Source organism: Orussus abietinus, unplaced genomic scaffold, assembly GCF_000612105.2.
Source record: "Orussus abietinus isolate OABI.00-Male unplaced genomic scaffold, Oabi_2.0 scaffold6, whole genome shotgun sequence".
Classification (NCBI taxonomy): Eukaryota; Metazoa; Arthropoda; class Insecta; order Hymenoptera; family Orussidae; genus Orussus; species Orussus abietinus.
Genome location: NW_019396002.1, coordinates 1,472,970 through 1,492,122, shown reverse-complemented (window position 1 = coordinate 1,492,122; position 19,153 = coordinate 1,472,970). Strand labels below are relative to the sequence as shown.

General features: G+C 46.9%; 1 protein-coding gene across 5 annotated transcripts in view; it reads right to left on the bottom strand.

The window, feature by feature from the left end:
- The window catches only part of LOC105694223 (potassium voltage-gated channel subfamily H member 2), an 83,043-nt gene that overhangs the window by 29,389 nt on the left and 34,501 nt on the right, over nucleotides 1–19,153 (bottom strand). For 4 of the 5 annotated variants that reach the window (XM_012414685.2, XM_012414689.2, XM_012414686.2 and 1 more), the window contains exons 5-8: nucleotides 17,841–18,015; nucleotides 16,306–16,477; nucleotides 13,804–13,928; nucleotides 13,607–13,687 (exon numbers count right to left, since the gene is read on the bottom strand). In XM_012414685.2, coding sequence (XP_012270108.1) covers nucleotides 13,607–13,687; nucleotides 13,804–13,928; nucleotides 16,306–16,477; nucleotides 17,841–18,015 — 553 coding nt within the window. The remainder of the gene's footprint in view (nucleotides 1–13,606; nucleotides 13,688–13,803; nucleotides 13,929–16,305; nucleotides 16,478–17,840; nucleotides 18,016–19,153) is intronic. The other variant, XM_012414690.2, reaches the window with a different exon arrangement.

Genomic DNA, 19,153 nt, shown 5'->3' with positions numbered 1-19,153 from the left:
GCGTCTGGCTCCTTCCAGGAAGTACGAAGATGGAGGCTCGCCAAAGGGAAGCGTCCCTCGACGTAAACACGGATGCAGAATCGGGGAGGCTGGGCGACTACTGCTCCAACCTGGTCGCAATGGCGCCCGTTCCGTTTCCGCGTTCCGCGCCAGTCGGGCTTCCGGCTCGGACGGTCTCGGACTCCCCGGAAACATCCGAGTCCATTCCGAGCGGCCTCGGCGAGTCCATTCACGAGGAGAGGCACACGCACTGACGGGATCACTCGGCACTAGCTCGGACGAGTCCGGCAAATCCGAACGATCGACCCCTTTCGTCTCGGGTCGACCCTAGACGAGGTGGATCGAGACAATCGACCGATTAGAGTCGAGCTGGGAAAGTGGAGGAAGATGCGGAAAGAGTCGAGGACGAAGGACGTGGCGGGTACTCAGAGGAGGCGGCCGACTACTAGCGAGACGGCCGCGACCCGGATACGCCAGCTCGCCATTTCTAGGTTAGGATCCCGCCCTCCTGCGGCCCGCCTCGGCGATAGTCTTCCCGGAGGGAGCGGATTCGGCTTCCGGGTCGGACGAGGACACCCTACCGGGATGCGCGCGCCCCGAGGTGGTCACTTCGCGCAGCCCGTCCGCGGGCGGACGGTCGTCGAGACTCGAGAGCGGCGAGCGAGACGAGCGACCTGTGTCACTCCCGGCGACATTTTACCAGATCTGATGGCCAGAAGCGCCTCGGCGCTGGCTCCGTCAAGGCGATGCGTCGCGCGCCTCGCAAGCTCTCGTGCCTACGCCGCGACCCACCTGTGCCCGCTTATTGATTCGCTCCCGCGAGGGCGCGCGCGTGCGCGGGACCCGCCGCGCGCAGGCGCGAGCCAAGACCCGAGACCTCGGTGGCGGGACGCCACTCGGCCGGGCGCCACCGACGAGGGCGGACGTGGCTCTTGGCAGCGACGTCGAGGGTGATCGTTCAAGCATTCTCAGATAATTAAGATGGTATGAAAGTATCGTACATCTATACCAAACAGTCAAAATATTGATAAGAGTTATCTCCATACTGGGTACACCGGAATTATTTGAAACTCTAATGCGTGATCGTGGAGGCCCTAACGAAGGTCTTGAAACTCGCGAAATTTCACTTTTCGAAAAAATGTTCTACTTATCCCGGACAAGAATACATTTTTTTTCGAAAGATGAAATTTCGCGAGAACCTCCTAGAACGAAGGGCAGATTTTTTTATTGTATAGGATGAGTCATTTTAAACCGGTCATTTTGACTCGTCTTGGGAGTTCTAGTGTTAATGTTTTAAATGATTCGTAAATGCAAATGATGGTAACGTGGCGTGTCAGCTTATGTTACCATTTGAGTACTCATAATGGCTACCACCAAAAAGGGTACAGATGAATTTTCATTTATCTACGTCGATTCAATTTCTCAGCCTTTCACATCCCCTTAAGAGTCGCGTCGGCACGGTCATAAAGAGACGTTGGGGGAATAGTAATTAGGGCTCGAAATGGCACGACCAGCGGTAATCCATCCTAGCAAGACCTTTCGAAAGATACCAGCAGTTCTTATCACTCATCGGAGACCAGTTTTAAAACGCGTTCCAAACAACTCCCAGAGATTTTCATTTCAGGTAAAGTCACCCGCCGGGCAATCTGATAGTCCCCGTTAACGCGCGAACCGGAAGCCGGTGTTTTACACCGTGACTTTCCAAGATTTTAACGAGCTCCCGATTAGAGGACGCGGCGGCTGGTACTTCGTTTAATGACGAGCCTGATACTTATGTTATCATGGTAACGAGGCGGCTATGATCGAGATTAGGTTGCAAGATCGAGTTTACCTTCCGCCACCTATAGCCACGCCTGTGTCACACCTCTAAAATAAAGACATGCGACAACTCGCCTCTTGGTTAATTATTAACCCCAAATGTATCCCTGGTAAGGTGCGCGGCAACGAGCTTCTTCCAAGGGGCTCGCCGATAAAACGAAGCTCCTACATGGATTCGACCTGTCACGAGTCGAAGTTCGGCCGTCTAACTTCCACGAGGAGTCTGGAGGTTTAACGAGCTCGTAATTGCGCACATTTAACGCTTTTACGGGAGCGTTAAACGGGCGTTTAACGCACGTTAAAGACGCGTTAATACGACTCGGCAAGCCTAGGAGAGCCCTCGTAGTAAGGCTCGACAACAATTACCGCGAGTCACTGGGACGATTAAAATAAATCCCAGGGGAAGATTCGCAACTGAGGAGATGCAAAGTACACCCTGACGCGAAGCAGGACATTTCGTTTCTGTCGATTCCATTGTCGAGACGTTTTACCGTCAAGTATTTAACAGTAATATTTATCATCACATCATAACCTTTCCCAGTACAATACCTGACGTCAATTCACCTGTACGACAAAACATCCACCCAGTTCAGTAATTGGGGTAGGTTAGGTTAATTATGTGTGGGCGTTAAGGTCAGGCGCATTGTCATACAACAGAAAAGTACTCCATATTTTGTTTCCTTTCCGTAAAGAGAGATACTTCTTACAGGCTAATTATAATCTATTAATAACTCTTAGTAAAATACTTGACGACGAAACGTACATTGAGGGGAAAAAAGGTTCATTGAACCAAGGAAATATTATATCAATTAGAAGGATAATCATTAATTCACGGAGAAAATATTTCACTGAAAATCAAGTGGAATAAATTGAACGCAGCATTTCATCGAAATTATGACAGTTTCACTATATTTGAGTAAAATAGTTATCCTTTCGATTAACAGAGTATTTCTTCGGTACTATTCAATTTCTTTGGTTCAATGAATTCTTCTCTTTTTTTTTCTTTTTTTTTTCTGGGGTATTTCCGGAGCCATCCTGATAGGAAGCTTCTACGTTTCGGAAATCGTTGGCACGGCTCACCTGTTCGGAGCGGGGCTTCAGGTTCTCCTGCTCCTGCTCCTTGGTCAGGTCCTCGACGAGGTCGTGCAGGAGCCTGATGTCCTGGGGGCTGGGGGAGTCCACCCCGCCAGCCCCCACGTTCATGGCACTATGGGGCGCCAGTTCACACGTTTCCCCCCCGTCGGCGCTCCCCCGCGAGCTTTCGTGCTTCCACCAATTTTTACCCGACCGCCCCCGATCGCCGCCGGTCACCCGCGACTCGCCGGCATCGCTCATTTAGGGCATTCGCTCGGATGCAACCCCCAAAACTGCACCCCAGAGGTGCAGCCCCTAGCGGAGGATGTGGCCCTCCAAAAGCTGCATCATACGCTGCTAATAATATATATGTATACGTATATATTAAGTACCCTCTGCTGCAGACGGCAATTTTTTGCTACTTCTTTTTTTTTCGTCTTTCTAATCGACTTCCCTAGATACTACTCAATTCCTCGCTGGTACTCTAAGAAGCGGCTTGGTCCAGCTTGATTTGCTTCTTTCTCCTAATTTAGCTTAAATGCTTATCGTTAGGTTCTCGTCGATGCTATTCATCGGCTTAGGACTTTTGATCCGTCTTTCAATAGTCTAAGGCTTTGAGCGAGGTCTCTTTGAAGCTGCGCTCCAGGGAAGCTCTAACGTTCCCTTTAGATGGAATCGAGTCGCTGAAACTATCGCTCTGGGATATTTCGATTTATTCCTCGAGATTTAATTAACTTTCTTGGGGTAAAGAGAGGCCTGCAGCTGCACAACCAGACAGGCTTAATGCCTTGCACTTTTGTTTAGTCGGTCTCTGTCTGTTGCCAGTTACTCCCTTCTTCTCAATTGACGTTGCACTTCGAGTGCGAGCTGATGCAGAATTATCGGTTCAATTCCATTTTCTAAGGTTACTCGCAATTAGCACAGATTCTATTTAAGCGCGGTTTATACGTATTGCTAAAAACTTTAAAACACGGTTACTTTTTACAACTTCAATGAGCGTTGCACCGCTCAATTTCTAGATTAAAATTGTTGCCTCCTGACGATCTTCGAGCGGCTGTTAAGTAAACGATTAAAAGTCCTTTGGGTTTAATTATTTAATTACGTTATGTCTCACTCTAAAAGCACCCGATAATTGGTCTCTTACTTCGTTTTAAAACGGTTTTATAATTAACATCGGCACGTTAAAAATAAATTAACGTTGCGGTCCAAGTGTAATGACTCCCTGGGGAAGAATTGCACTCTTGAGTTATTTCTCCGCGATTACGTTAATTAACTCACTGATTTGAGCACTCGACGGGGCACAATGTCCGCAACGAGGTCCGTCGATACTTTGACAAACTGTAAAATCGTGAAAACATTCCAGTCCTCGGTCGCCGAAGAACCTTCCAGGCACTCTTTGTTTACCAATTATTATTGTCAGGTCTGATATGCTAGTAGACGTATACCTTTGGCGTTGTTTGAGGCACCTCTTTTCTCGATACCAGGAACAGAATGGCTGCCCCCCTTTTTCGCGATTTCCTATGCAAAGGAGAATCCCACATTCAGCCGCGATTAACGGACGGAAACAAAGGAGGAGCCGATAAGTATAAAAAAAGAAAAGAAATTGCAATACCTAAAAATAAAAATCCTACAAATCGAAGATGCATCGTTCAGGATAATATGAAGAGGCAGTGATTCAATATTAATTTAACAATATCTGTAATTGCCCAGACGCCGACCATAATCTCTTTCCGTATTGGTAATCGATATACGTGGTTGTCAGATATGCAGTTATAATTTTTTTTTTTCGCGTTGCGGCGTATTCGAAGCGGTTTATTTTCCAACGTTCTCCGCCGACGATTTCCTTGCTCCAGAATTTTGTATCGAGGTTTTTTAAGGTGAAGTGGAACACGTAGGCATTTAGAAAAATCTTCTTTATCGCCGTCGACCAAGTTCCTTGACGTGTTTCACTTCACCTTAAATGGGTCTCCTCCTCGTTTCCAAAATTGTCCTCTCTCAGTAATGAAAAAAAAGCGCCGCATCGTTAGACGCGTAATTTCGATCTGATAACAAGTCGTGGAGGTTTTAATGGAACAACCCATTTCGCAATGTTTTCCTTTTTTCCCCGCGATATATCAGCCACGCGTGTCCCAGTTTCCAGGATGCATAGCGAGTTTAATAACCACGTTTCGTATGTGTTTTCTCTCTCCTTTGCTTCCCTTTTTTCAGCTTATCGACGTGCGAACGTGGTGCAAGTGCATTCTAATCGATCCACCGTGCACCCTGCCCTCGACGCGCCATAGCATGCATCATTATGCAGGAACAGAGCTGGGACTCCCCACGATAAGAAAAAGATAAGCAGCCTCTATTATCACGGACACCGGTACACGCCTCAGGAGTCAATTATTTCTTTTCTCTTTCCGGGGATTTGTAAACGTTCGAAGGGACGAAATGGCGTGCCGCATTAAAATGCACAAGGATATACCGAATACCGGCCTTCGCATCTGCAAACCTAACCTCGATGTCGCGCGAGATACCGCGGAAAGTGAGGTTAGATTCCCACGGAGACCCTGCCCGGTATGCTGAGCGCGATGATTGCGAATATTCTCGTACATTTAGGACGAGAACGCATTGCAAGATGGCGAAAGATGCGGAATTAATTTATATTTAAGTATTAGAAATCTAACTAACAGAACTTGGAGGAAAGAACGTAAATTACAAAGGTTTTCGTAGGAATTTCACCAAAGGACGCAAAAACCGACCCTCGAACTTCGCAGCGGAGGTACGGCGCTGATAAAGCGCGAGATATCCGACGAAAGTGAGGTTATGTTCCAGAGAAAATATTACTCGGCACACGAAGGGCGCGATGTTTGCAAGCACTCTCGTCAATTTAAGACAAGAACACCTTGCGACGAGAAGGTGAGTGCAAGGGATAGCAATTAATTGAAGTCGACTCTTAATTACGAAAATGTAACTGAAATAATTTCAATAGGGGGATTTAAATTCCCGAGATTTTCCCGGGGATTTCATCAGAAGGAAGAAAAACTGACCTTCGCCCGACTTCGCAAAGGCATGGCCTTGATAGGGCTCGAGGTACCCGGCAAGAGTGAGGTTATGTTCCGCGCGGAAAAAGCATCCGGCGGCACCATTGAAGACATGAATGCGAGGACGAGGGACCTCAATTTTTTTGCAATCTCTCGACATTCATACGAGGTAGAGAGCTCGTGCCAAAGTTACTCGAAATGGAGTTATTATCTCGCATGTGGGACAAGAGAGCGGCCATTTTGCAGGGGCTGGAACGAGCTCGTAGAATATTGAAAACGGGCTCGAAGAACTCTCCGTAACCTCGCCGAGGAGCGTCTCGGTCTGGGAAAGAAAATCAATCCTCCGGAAACGGCCAATAGGACGAATCTTTAAAAGTCTTCCGACCGAAGGAGAACGGAAACGACGGTAAAAAATGCCGACACAGATGGGAAGGATGCAACAAATTCGCCAACCGGAAGTCCGCTGCGATCGACAAATGGGCCAGGGATGTTTCGGCTGCCGACCTGCCAATCCAGGAATCTAGGTGGACATCGATTTTCACGAAAAGGCTACACAGAAGTCTAGAAAAACGAAATCTACCTTTGAAGCAGATTCATCCGAGGCGTCGGAGGAGAATTCCTCGAAAGGAGCAATCCCGGAGGTCGCTGAATAGGAGAAGCTTGCAAAGGATTCTTCTGCCGTCACGTAGAAAGGAAAAAGAGGCACAATGGATGATATGAATCAAGAAGACGGGGCGAATTCGCCAATCGGATGGCCGATACAATCGATACTCACCTCTGCACCGGAATTTGCGCATATTGTGCGCTAAAGCGAATGTAGATACCCGATGTACATACGCTTACATATACATTGGCGGTTGCATATCCACAATGGCATTCACCACAGGAGAGGCGTCCACCAGTAAACAAGGGATTTTTTAATTTCTCCACTTATAAAATATAGATAAAGAGACACAGAAAATGTGGAAAATGGATATGTAAACGAAATCCACCGTCGAAGCAGATCCATCCGAGTTGTCAAAGAGAAAATATCGGAACGAGCATTACCGATAAATGCTGAATAGAAGAAGCAGAAGGCTCCCCTACCGTTTCGAGGAAAGGAAAAGACACAATGAAAGATTGGAATAAAAATAACCCGGTGAATTCGCCAGTTTGCGCATATTAGGTAGTAAATTAACCCTTTGACTGCTAAGCCCATTCGACATATGGGCGAAATTCGTGACCGCGTGCAAGCAATAGTGGACGAAATGTTGGGCGTGTATATATACTCCTATCGCAGTCAAAGGGTTAACATAGATGTACAGCGTACATATGCCTACATATTCATACAGGGTATTTTTCGTCCGTCGACCCGCCAATGCAGGAATATAGGTGAACATCGATTTCCCCGAGAAAGAGGCACAGAAGAGACTAGGAAAACGAAACCGACCTTTCAAACAGATTCATCCAAGGCGCCGGAAGAGACCATCTCGAAAGGAGCATTCCCGGGGAGGCTGAATAGAAGAAGCTCGCAAAGGGTTACTTCCGCCGTTCCGCGGATGAGAAAAAGAGGCAGAATGGAAGATGCAGATCAAGAGAGACGAACTCGCCAATCGGACGACCGATACAATCGGCAGCCACCTCGGCGCCGGAATTCCCGTACATTATGTACCGAACGAGCATACATACCCCGACATGTAAAGGGGATTTTTGGCTGTCGGCCCGCCATTGCTGGAATATAGGTGGACATTGATTTCTCGACCGAGGAGAGGAAAGCTTCTTCGGTTACACTTGGCACGCGGTCCATACAGAGACGAATACGTGCCAATGAGATATGTGCCACGTAGAGGCACATATCGCGGTATATACCTCGTATGTACGGTGTATGTACCGATATATGTCCTCGAGGACGCGGTGCAAGGGTATTCCCAGTGGCGAGGGTAAAGGTGCGAGTACACCCGCTGACCGGTGCATGTTGCATGAGTGGTTGCACTACAGACATTGCGCTACAAAAGTGGACACGTAAAGTCGTTTCGAATACGGGTCATCATCGTTTTGTTTCCCTTCCTCGGATTAGCGGTGTCTAATGCAAAACGATGCGCAGTTACGGGGATTTCATGCCAGAGGTCAGGTCCTGCCCCTAGGGTCCACGTGTGATGAATATTTTATCACTCAATGGTTCTCCTTCTCTTTACCCTCGCGGCACCCTAGACGTGAGCTCTAAAAAAGGGAGCACGTTTAAACAAGGGAGAAAGCCCCCGGGAGCAAAGTCCCTGTAAACGATATAAATTGCTTACCGAATTTCATGCCGTGGGAGGTTAACGCGCCCTCTTACTCGTGAAACGTGCACAATGTCCGTTTTTCCCTTTTTTAGGGAAAATTGTGAAAACCAGTCGGTAGGCGTAAAAGTAGCTTAGGGAAAAACGAGTCAGTAGGGGCGAAGTTGTTAAGAACTCCAGGAAAAACGTTTCTAGGCTCCCATTAAAGCATTATGTCCGAGGCACATGCACGTGCACTTGCAGTCGTATGCATGTACCCTAACTCGGGCACATTAGGCATTGCACATAATGTGCTCGGTTTCTTAGCACTTTTATCCAAACCCGAAGAGGGCAGCCGAGCAATGTTTTACGAGGCTTTGTCGAGCGCTCTAGATATTTTTTACCCCGGATGAAAGGAACTCCGGTGAAAAGCTCCTGGGATATTTTCCCTGCCCCATTGTTGCCTTGAGGACTTGTTTTCTGGCGCGACGGGGACACTTTCGTGAATCGTCCAGCCTGAATGTCCCGGAAATTGCCCTATGGCGAGGGGCATACTTTCGATTCGTCCTCGTCTCGCCTTTAGAGAATCCTCCAAAATTTCCCGTAAATAAAGAGTCCCTATTTTCGGGACTTCAAGCACCCTCTCAATGTCTCGAGCAGGGATTTCAAGGGCCAGTTGCCTCAACATTCGAGTTAAAATCCTTAATCAGGGATTATTTAACGCGGGTTTACAGTTAATCGCCCGATTTTTGACGGCTAGCTAATAACCGATACTCGGTTAACCTAATCCTTCGCAACGAGAGTTTTACTAATCCGAGATTTATTGATCGGGTTAAGAAATTTCACGTTAATCACGGTTGGTAGGACCAGCCATAAGAGCAAATTAGTTCCAACTTGTAATTCGGGGTAAACCTAGGGAAATCTTTGCGGGGGTATTTATCGGCTTTCGTTGCATATGTGGGTTTCAAAGGGGTTAAAGGAATCGGTGACAACTTTATGAGGGCATTATCGATTTCGTCATGTTGGCAGAGCACATAATCTGGCACGCGGTGCTTTTCCCGGTAAAACGCTACCCTGACCATCCCCAACCGCCCTCCACCCTCTCTCGACCTCTGGCAAGCTTCCCGTCCAATTTTCGAAAAGGAACAACTCGCATCCCTCTCTCGACTTCTCGACCGAGGGAATTCCCTGACCTCGAAATAACGATTTCAGGCGATAAATAATTTTCCCACTTAATTTGGATTTTTTTTTCACCGTTAATTATGTTGAATGGCGTTTCGACGGAAATGTAAATCCTGTGCGATTTTCGAAAAGGAAGAACTCGCATCCCTCTCTCGACTTCTCAACCGAGGAAATTCCCTGGCCTCGAAATAACGATTTCAGGCGATAAACAATTTTTCCAGTTAATTTGGATTTTTTTTCCACCGTTAATTATGTCGAGTGGCGTCGCGGGGAAAATGTAAATCCCCCAAGGGTTGATTTTTTTCCCCTCTAGCGACGCGTTTATATAATGGCTCTTCAACCCTGCAGAAACTCGTCTTAAGGGTAATGAATCTCAATTTGCATTAATCAGTTTCCCGCTTTCCCTAATGGCAAGCAAATTATATTCAAGTTGCCTTTAATTGGAGGTCGGCCCGTCACAATTTGGCGGCTCGTATTCGAGCCGTTTCGATTATCTATTAACGCGCAATTAGAAAGCTGCGAGAAAATCCGGGAATCTTTGCGAACTACATTTCGGGGCCATTCTTCTGTATCTGGGACTCCCGATCTCCCAAACTCTGGCAAAGTTTCCGGGAAACTTTTGAAGCCACACTTCGCCATTTCTCGCCTATAAGATTGAGTATAAAAGCATCCATTCCCCTTTGACAAGGTGAATTATTAAGAAAGTTCGGTAACTGTATCCCCCCCCCATTTTTGGCTCCAGATTATTCTGCAAGAAAATCTGGCTTTGCATCAGAAAACTTTTCCTGCGGAAAGGCAAGCTTCCAACCTAACCCAAAGTACATCCATTTCCCTCCGTTAACATTTCTCACGTATTTCCGATGCGTTAATTCGATTCATTGGGTGGAATTTCATGAATTCCAATCGACGTTACGAACGCGGAGAATTTTACATTATCGAGGAACTGACGTCAGATCCTTCGCTTGTCAGTCTAGCCACGAGTGTCGGGCGTTCCGATTGGTCGATTCATTTCCGTCCGCGACTAGCGAACCAATCGGATAAGCGCGAACATAGATCGCTTTAAAGAGAAAAAAAAAAGAAGAAAAAAAAGGATCTCGCAAACTCCACCTATCCAATTCTCATTGACGACAGATTGGACGCGCGTACCGTGACGAGAGCGAAAAAGAACCCACACGCGGCCGATCGGCAATTCGGGACCGGCAGTCGGCGGCCCGATTGGACGTTTCCCCTGGATCCGCGGCCGCGCCAACGGAAATAAAAGAAAACAAGGGGCCCCGCACATCGCGTACGCGACGAGTCTAGTCGATAGACGCGCAAATATAACGGCGAGCCGTCAACCTCCCGATAAGATTGTAGATTGGGTTGGCGACGGATCGATCGGCGGAACGGAATCTATCTATACGCGTTTCCGGGTATCAACTCGTTCGCCAAAATCGCCTACGGTGATTCGATCGGTCCACACTCGCGGCGCGTCAGCCGATTGGCTGGCCCGCTCGGCCCGAGCCCGCCGGGCCAATCACAGGCCCGGATACTCTAATTGCTGGCACCGGCGGAAAGATGGCGGCTTACGTGACGCGATCGAGCACCTCGCGAGTCCGATCGGCGATTCCGGCCGGTTTACACTTGCGGCGCTCCGCGGGAGCGGCCGAGACATGGACGGAATGGCTACGGTGTAGACTGGCTGGCAGGACGGGAACACACTGCGACACTGACGAGGGCGCCGCCGCGCGGCGGCTTCCCGTAACTAGGCGGTGCGCCGCGGGGAGGAAAGCCGGGAAGCTCCTTTGCGCCGCGGGACCGCGGCGATCGACGCCTCCGAGACCGCGGATTAACCTCGGCGCCGATCGAGCCCTCGCCGCTCGCCAGGTCGCCCGTCGGCCCATCTTTTCTCCTTTCCCGTAAGACTTTAACCATTTAACCCTAGAACTACGAAGACAAGTCAAAATGACTGCTTTCAGATGGCCCATTTTATGCGAAAAAAAAATGAAAAAAAGAAAAATCCGCCGGTAGTTCTGGTGCTAACTACGGCGGAGACGGACGTGAAGAAGAACCATCTGGGATAGCTACACCAAGGAGTGTTAATATTTCATATGAATACGATATTCGCTTCGCTTTGAATACCTGGGAATGAAGGGAGACGCTATAGAGGCGCTTCGTTAAAAAACGTCCGTTATGCGGAAGCCACTATAGTGGCGTTTCGTAATTAATGGGTTAAACTACTCGCATGTTTCCCGTGCACTAAGAAAAAGAAGTCGGTCGACTTAAACAAATATGCATCGCGGCGGCAAAATCCTGCGATCAAATAGGTAGAAAGAAATGTCAGGTTGAATAAACGAAATTATTTTAAATTAACGATTAGTTTAAATCGACGACAATTTTTCTTCACTGATTTTCTCCTTTAAAGTGGTTTATTTGTTTCCTGGCTACCTTCAAAAGGCTTCCGGTAACAATCAGTCGATTGACAGTCGTGTTCCTGTATTTATACGCGTTTCAGCATGCATTGTTCAGTTTTATACTCTCCCACTTCATATCCCACAATATATATCGACGTCTACTAATTGTGTTACTTCTACCTGTATTTGTCGATGTATCCTTTCAATAAACATTCTTCGATCCTAAAAACGATACTTTCCTTCTGTACCTCAAAATTAGAAAATCTTTCTATTATCAAATTTCAAAAGTTTCGTCGTTCTCTTTTAGATGAGTTTCAAAGTAATATCATAAACGGGGTACCGAAAGTTCGAAGAAGAGAATAAGAAAAGAAAAGAGGGAAAAAAATGAGAAAAAGGATAGAGTACAAAACGACAGAACTTTTGGAACGATCCAATAAAACGCTCCATTCAATTGTTATAAATGCACGTTATAAATTATTCTATCACAGAAGAATGTAGTTAATACCGCGTCCCGCAATGAATAACTAAAGCGTTTATGTAAAATAGTTGAAAGGGTTAATGAGGCCGAACCCTTACAAGTGTTTGCTGTCATGAGACGTAAAAGATGATGCATAAAGGCCTAATAAGACCTCCTTCGCGAAGGTTTCCATCGATTACCGCTCGGAAAGTACCATTAACTAGCCACTGGCACGAAACGTAACTAACCATTGGAAAGAAAAGTGGCAGTGAACCCACTTTCCGATAATCGAGCCTAAAAGATACGGTCGAGGGTCCTCAGGGATCCTCGAATGTCCCTCCCCCATCTCGATACGCGAAATCCATAAAATGGCGACCATTTTCCCGGAATATTTATTTCCCCAATTTTCGGATAAATATTTCCGCAATTTTCGGAAGACAACACGCTACTATAAACGTAAAGGTCCAAGGTCAAATCTCCGCCGAGGAGGCAAACGAGAATCCCGATTTAATTAGACGTAATTAGCAGGCAAAGCGGGGAGGAAGGGAAATGTTTAAAAATCCCCAAAGGGGCTCGACAATTGTTTAAAAGCCCCGGCCTAGGGTGGTTATCATCGAGTACCACTCGAGATAAAGTAAGAGGGCAAAGTAGAGGTCGATACGCTCTTGAACCTTGACGAGACGCTGCAAAGCTCCGCCGAGGGCGTCGCTGCAAACCATGCCTCTTTTGCAATCTTGCGAACTGCAACCCCACACCCCCCAAAAAGGGCCCCAGGGGTGGAAAACTCTCGTAGCCTCTCTACTCTTACGAAGGAAAATATTATCTGACCTTATAGAGGGCTTTGCGATCGACAATTTTACCGATGAACCTCCTGTGCATCCAAAGAAAGCATCACGCAGCTCGTTCAAGATGGCGGCGGATTCATGACCCGGCGATTCTGGTAATTCTACATTCTATATAAATTCCTCAATATTTCCTTTGAACAGCGATCGTTCTCCTTACTTGTCCGTCTACTTCTGTAGAGACGGCTTCGTAAGAACGTGATTGTCAGTAATTGATGGCGAAATGAGCATTTTCTTAAGGAGCTTTCGAGTCCTTGGAACGTCATTTTTCATGCCACCATGCTCAAGCTAATCTGCATTCTCGAAACCTTATAAAATGATTCTATCTGATTAGCATCATCTCGCGGAGGATTGACAGGACGAGTTACCTGAACTGGCAGAATGACAGTTGTCAGTGTGGTCTAAGAGCGTCATATCTTGACCCCTCGTCAAAATCGCCCTTCAGAAAAATATCTCATCCGATATAGGTGTAATAAGAAAAAAAAGTCCTACAGCATTTGCAGGTATTCGGCGACAGAAATATTAGAGTAAGATATTGCTGTTGCGTTTTCGTTGAATGGAAATTAATTAAAAGACTCACCTGGGCGACTTTTTCCCCCATGTTCGGCGTATGCATGGCGCCTTGGAAATACTTTGCGGATCCATTGTCCTGCAGCGAGAACTGAAACAGAGATTAACAGATTTATAAGGAAAAAGTCCCATCGAGGGTTGATCATGTGAAAATCCTTCGGAATTCGTAGAATTGCATATTTTTGCGACAATGGATCATCGACTCACCTTGTGTTTGAGGGAATCTTGTCCCATTTGACTGAGCGACGGCGACTTCCGGTCTTTCGAGGCCCGCCATCTTTGCAAGTCGCTTTCCGAAGCGACGCCCGGAAAGATTTTCGAGTGCTTCGCCGCTAAAACGAAATTGAAATACCCTGCATCACCCGGAGAACTTCTCCATTCATTCCGGAAAGTTTAGGTCGATCTAAATGTCTATTTCTGTAGAAATTCAGGCTTGACGGACCTCTACATTTTTCACAAAATCTCCATCTTTTTCGCGCCATTACGCGGACATATTAAGTGAAGCTTCGGCTCGACCTTCCGCGAAATTTCAAGGCTGAATTTCGATCTAGAAGCATTAGAAGTGAGTCATTAACGAGTTCGTCAATCCGCACTAGAAGCTTCATACCTGTGAAAGAAAACGATTACGATATCCTTCCTTATCTCGCAATTTCGGTTCATTTTCGTTTTCATGTTCTCGAAACTGGTGTTAGAGGGAACACTTCATCGAGGGTGAAAACTCGACGAGCATTAATAATGGTTTGTACAATGAGAGTGTGATGGCGCACCGAGGGTCGTTTCCGGAATGTCGGCCGTCGGGATATTCAAATTGAAAGTTTTTCTCAGTGTCGTAAGACAAGCCGTGAGTTCAGCCATTGCGCTCCATTGTGACAAAAGCGTAGCTATGAACTTTTTACCTAATACTCAACCTTGCTAGTTGCACTCATGGGTCGACAAGGAAACGTACCACCGACTAATACACATTACCCATGAACATAGGATACATAGATAAACCCTTTCATTGACCTTATGAAGGGAGGAAAAAGAAAAAGAAAGCGAAGAGGGGAGTTATCCTTTCTCTCTCCCTCTCTCACCCTCTCATGATATTGGACAAGCTGTTACCGTACTACGCTGCGCAGATATTTCATATGAAAAGGGAGAGAAAAAACGAGAAAACAGCCTCTTTATTTTCTCTCTTATTTCAATCCTATCTTCATACTCAGATCAATGTGCAGAGTTCATATATCCTACGTCCATGATACGAAAGTTGATAAGGTTCTAAGAATCGATGCGGCTACAGATTTTTCCAAACTTCGGAGAGCAGGGAGGGTGAGCGTCTTGGAGAACTGTCCCAGATCCCGTAAGAAAAGTATTAACAATCTCAAAAATTCGGCGAGATTGGTGAGGAGATTTTCGAGGGTCTCTACGATTAAAATTTCAGAATATTCGACGAACTTCCAGGTCCATGCCAAGTCACGGTCGAGCAAAGTTGACCCCTGACCCAAAACGTAGGAACTGGAGTGCCTCCATTGAAAGGTACTTCCACGAATCCGGAGTAGATTTAAACATATTACAGAACTCCTGTTGAAACTATGTGAAAAAATGATATGCTACGAGCGCATCATAGCAGGCCGAGCAGACTACAGTGCTCATTATGTTGTTATATCAGGAATATACATATTTAGAGAATTCTTTTATCGTTGCAACATTTCACGTATCAAGTTTTCACGACTCCCTAAAATATGTACTCTAAAGATATAAAATAAATTATGTATCATATCTATATTAAAATAAACCATTATTATTTACCATTATATATAAACCATGGAAGTATCTTGCGCAGAGGATGCGACTCGATACCGCAACAGTGCAACGACAAGAGAATATCAGGAGCGACAATTCGCCGGGAATATTGCACGTACGAGCGTAACGCGTTAAATATGTTCAAAACTGGGAGCGAAGGAGAAACGGAACTCGGAAACGTGCATTATTATCGGCGAACGTTCCAGTTAGCGGCCATATATGTACAGAGTAGAGAATGGCTCGAGTTCGAGTCGACCGGGGATAGAGATTGTTAAGTAATAAACAGGCCTAAATGCAAGCTCAATATTAGAAAAACGAAAACTTATCAGAAACACGTTATATGTATACGGACATATATCATGTATCGGGTAAGCTTTACGGGAAGCTGTAAGCGGTTGGTAAGTTAGGGGTGCAATTTTGCCGGCGCTCGACCAGTAATGGCGGGCGTCCGCTCTCGTCCTGTTTTACCTTCGAGGAGGTTATCGACAGTCGCTGGCCATCGCTCGAGGGTGACGTGTTCGCTCTCCCGACCGGCTACTAGAATGGTTTTTTTCGGATTCAATTTTAGACATACCACTTAAGCGGGAAGAGAAATAGAGAAGGAGATAGAAAAAGAGAGAAAGAAAGACGCTATCATTCCGGATTCCAATTGAACTCCAATTTGTCAAACGTGAAGGGGGGGGTGGGGTGGGGGCGACGGCGAGTGCCGATTGGCCCAATCGCAGCGCCGCCCTTCGGGAGAGGCACGACTACTTCGGGCGGGAAATTTGATTCTCGACGCCTCTTTCGGCAGGGTCGGTAATAGGGGTCTCTGTACGATCCGCTGCCGCTGGTTTCCTCCGCTCCGTCGAGCGGGCCGCGGCCTCGGCCATTGCTTAAATCCGGCTTAAACTACGATGTCCGGCCTCGGATAAAGGGCATGCTTACAGACGCTGCAGGTCAGGCTGCGACATGGCGCCCGCGCCATCTCCGGTTTCACCGCCCGCCGCGAGATGGCGTCCAAACTCGCCGCGTGCGACACGCTCCTCGAGGGACCCTCCGCTGCGCCATTCGACGACGAGTTCATGGGGCCTTCCCAGATTCCCGATTTTTGCGACACCTGCACAAAGCGCGATGGTTTCTCCCTTATTCCATCAGACACGCGATTTACGGGGATGGTTGCTCTGGGCGAGGTGTTCGAGACCTTTAGCCCAATTCCCGAGGACGAATGTGGGGGAATCCCTGACGGTCGCATGAAAATAAAGCCTACTAAATACGTTTTCACCCGACCTGACACAGTTACGCGGTAACACCGTTCGATATTATATTGCCGCGATAATGTGACATGAAATATCTCCGAGCGGTTACGTCACTTCGGAATAAACATGTACCGGATTCCGTTTATTCCCCCTCGGCACGAAAAAAGTGCATTACGTGCAATGCCGAAATAGTCGCGTGGAAGGCGTCGTTTTCAATAAATCCCGGATCATTGCCAAAGATCACGAACAGCTGGTGTCATGAAAACCGCCGATAACTGCAAATCAATCCTCCGATAGAACACGCCAAATGAACTGTCTCTCGTTGACCTCGATAATGCGCCCCGTTGTCGCAGGCAGTTACGAGGCTCCCGGATAGTTAAATAACTCCTTGCTAAAAAAAAAGGTCTCATGTTTTAAGATGGCGGTCATTGTATCAATTCCTGTCGCCCCGGATCTCCCGGGTCCAATAAAGCAACTCTAACCGACGTCGGAGCCGCGGTACAGTTATAGCTCTAGAAAAATTCACCTTTCAAAATGGCGAAAGGAATCAATAGCGTGACGCCGTTGATTATTTTATCGGCAGCGAGCAACCGTCTACGTCTGGCATTTTCAATGTATCGAATCGATGAAAAAACCCGCCATGTTGGAACACGCTTCTAAAGAAGTTCCCTTTCAAGACGAAGGTAGTCATACGCACGAAGTAGTATAAGGAGATCCAACGGCATGTATTGAAACCGTCCCCTCTTTAGGGATCCAAGATCTTCAGGATTTTCTCTGATCTAGGGCCGAGAGCGCCTCGATGAAATTTTACAATTAAAAATTATCGTCCGTTCGTCTTTATCGCGTTAAAAACATCACATTCTGTACATCATACGCGGATTGTCGTTTCGCTTTGCGTACCTTAATTGAAAAATTAAAAGCATATCAGGCTATTTACATCCATAGGAAATGTTTTGGTCACGTAGGATTGAAGTTTCCTCATTTTCCGCAAGCGGCGCTCGCGTCGTTAGATCGGCGAAAGTCTGAGATCCTGGGTCCCGATTTTGGGGCCACTTCCTGTGGAACCGGCCATTAGCGTTATGCCTTCTTATACTACTTCATAGTCATACGTTGCCTATTTCTCTCGCCTCTGTCGACCGTCACTTGGATTCTCCTTTATGCAATGTCGGACTTATCGAGCCGTATACGATTGCGGATTATATCCCATTTAAAAATGGCACTTACGTCGCTGACACCCTCGGGGCTCGCGATTGGCGCCGTGGTACCCGGTTGAACGACGCCGGCGCCGGCCGTTGCGCCGCCATTGGCTCCCGCCGGTACCGGATGCGGCACCGGTGGCGCCCCCGCGCTTCCGGGACCCCAAGACTCCATCATGGTGGGCGAACCGCATGTTAAAGGGCTAAAAATAGAAGAAACAATCGGAGTCTCGATTAAACGAAAGAAGAATAAGCATATAATGGAAAAATGGCAACAAGCAACAGATATAATTTCCACTTCGTGCGGAAAAATACTGTAAAAGTTTCTCGGCTCCACCGAAATCACAATCTATCCATATCTGTAGAAGCATACCACCGCGAGTCAGCGCCATCCGACGGCAGCGGGCCAAACGACGACTGAGGTCAACTCCATCTAATCGGCCCCGAGTAATTAACCTCGAAGTAAGGATCGGTCAAATTTTATTGAATTTTCGACCCGTCGTTCGAGCTTTATCCGCAGATAATAGGGTCGTACGAGTTATCGATAAGCTCGAAATGCCGAAGCTTGGGGTGAACCGAGTTCCGGTTGGTTTAAAAAATCCCCTGATATATAAAATGTGAACAACTTGGGGGAGTCGATAATTATCCAGCAAGTGGAGGGCTTTGATTTACGATAGTTTAGATTATTTCATAACATTGTTAATCGCTATCCATCCTGCAAGACGAGCGAATCTGGATCGCGAGAATACTCGCGGTCGCGTCTTTGAACGGCTTGCTAATTTTCCGGAATTGCGAATTCCTGTACATTCCGAAAGTTCACAAATGTTCCAGACGTTCCCGGCTAAATTATGGACCTCGCCGGGTGACGTTAATTAATGGCAGCTTATAATGCCGTCCTTTTTCCCGAGATGCGCGTATATTGCGATTTACATGTGAGGTTAGGATATGATCGATGCGGATTGCGATAGAGGTCATGGTGGCAAACTGCACTATATCCAGGGTCAACTCCGTTTAAGCGTCGCCAGAGTAATTAACTGTGCGACAAGGGTCGCGGGTTTCATTAAATTTCCAAACCATGGAGGAAATTTTAATGGCCACCTCGCAGACAATTAGCGCCATATTTACCCCGTGTTCTAAACTAACTTATACCGATTCATAAACTGAATTAAGGTACGATGAGTCCTTTTCACCTTCGCTTTTTAAAACCTCGTAACGACTCCCCGACTCGTCACGTAACTCTTTAAAAAAGATTCCCTTCTCTCTAAAATCTTTCATTTGCATTTCCAGATTGCAGCACCGCTTACGCATGTTCATGTAAACTGGATCACTAATGGTAATCAA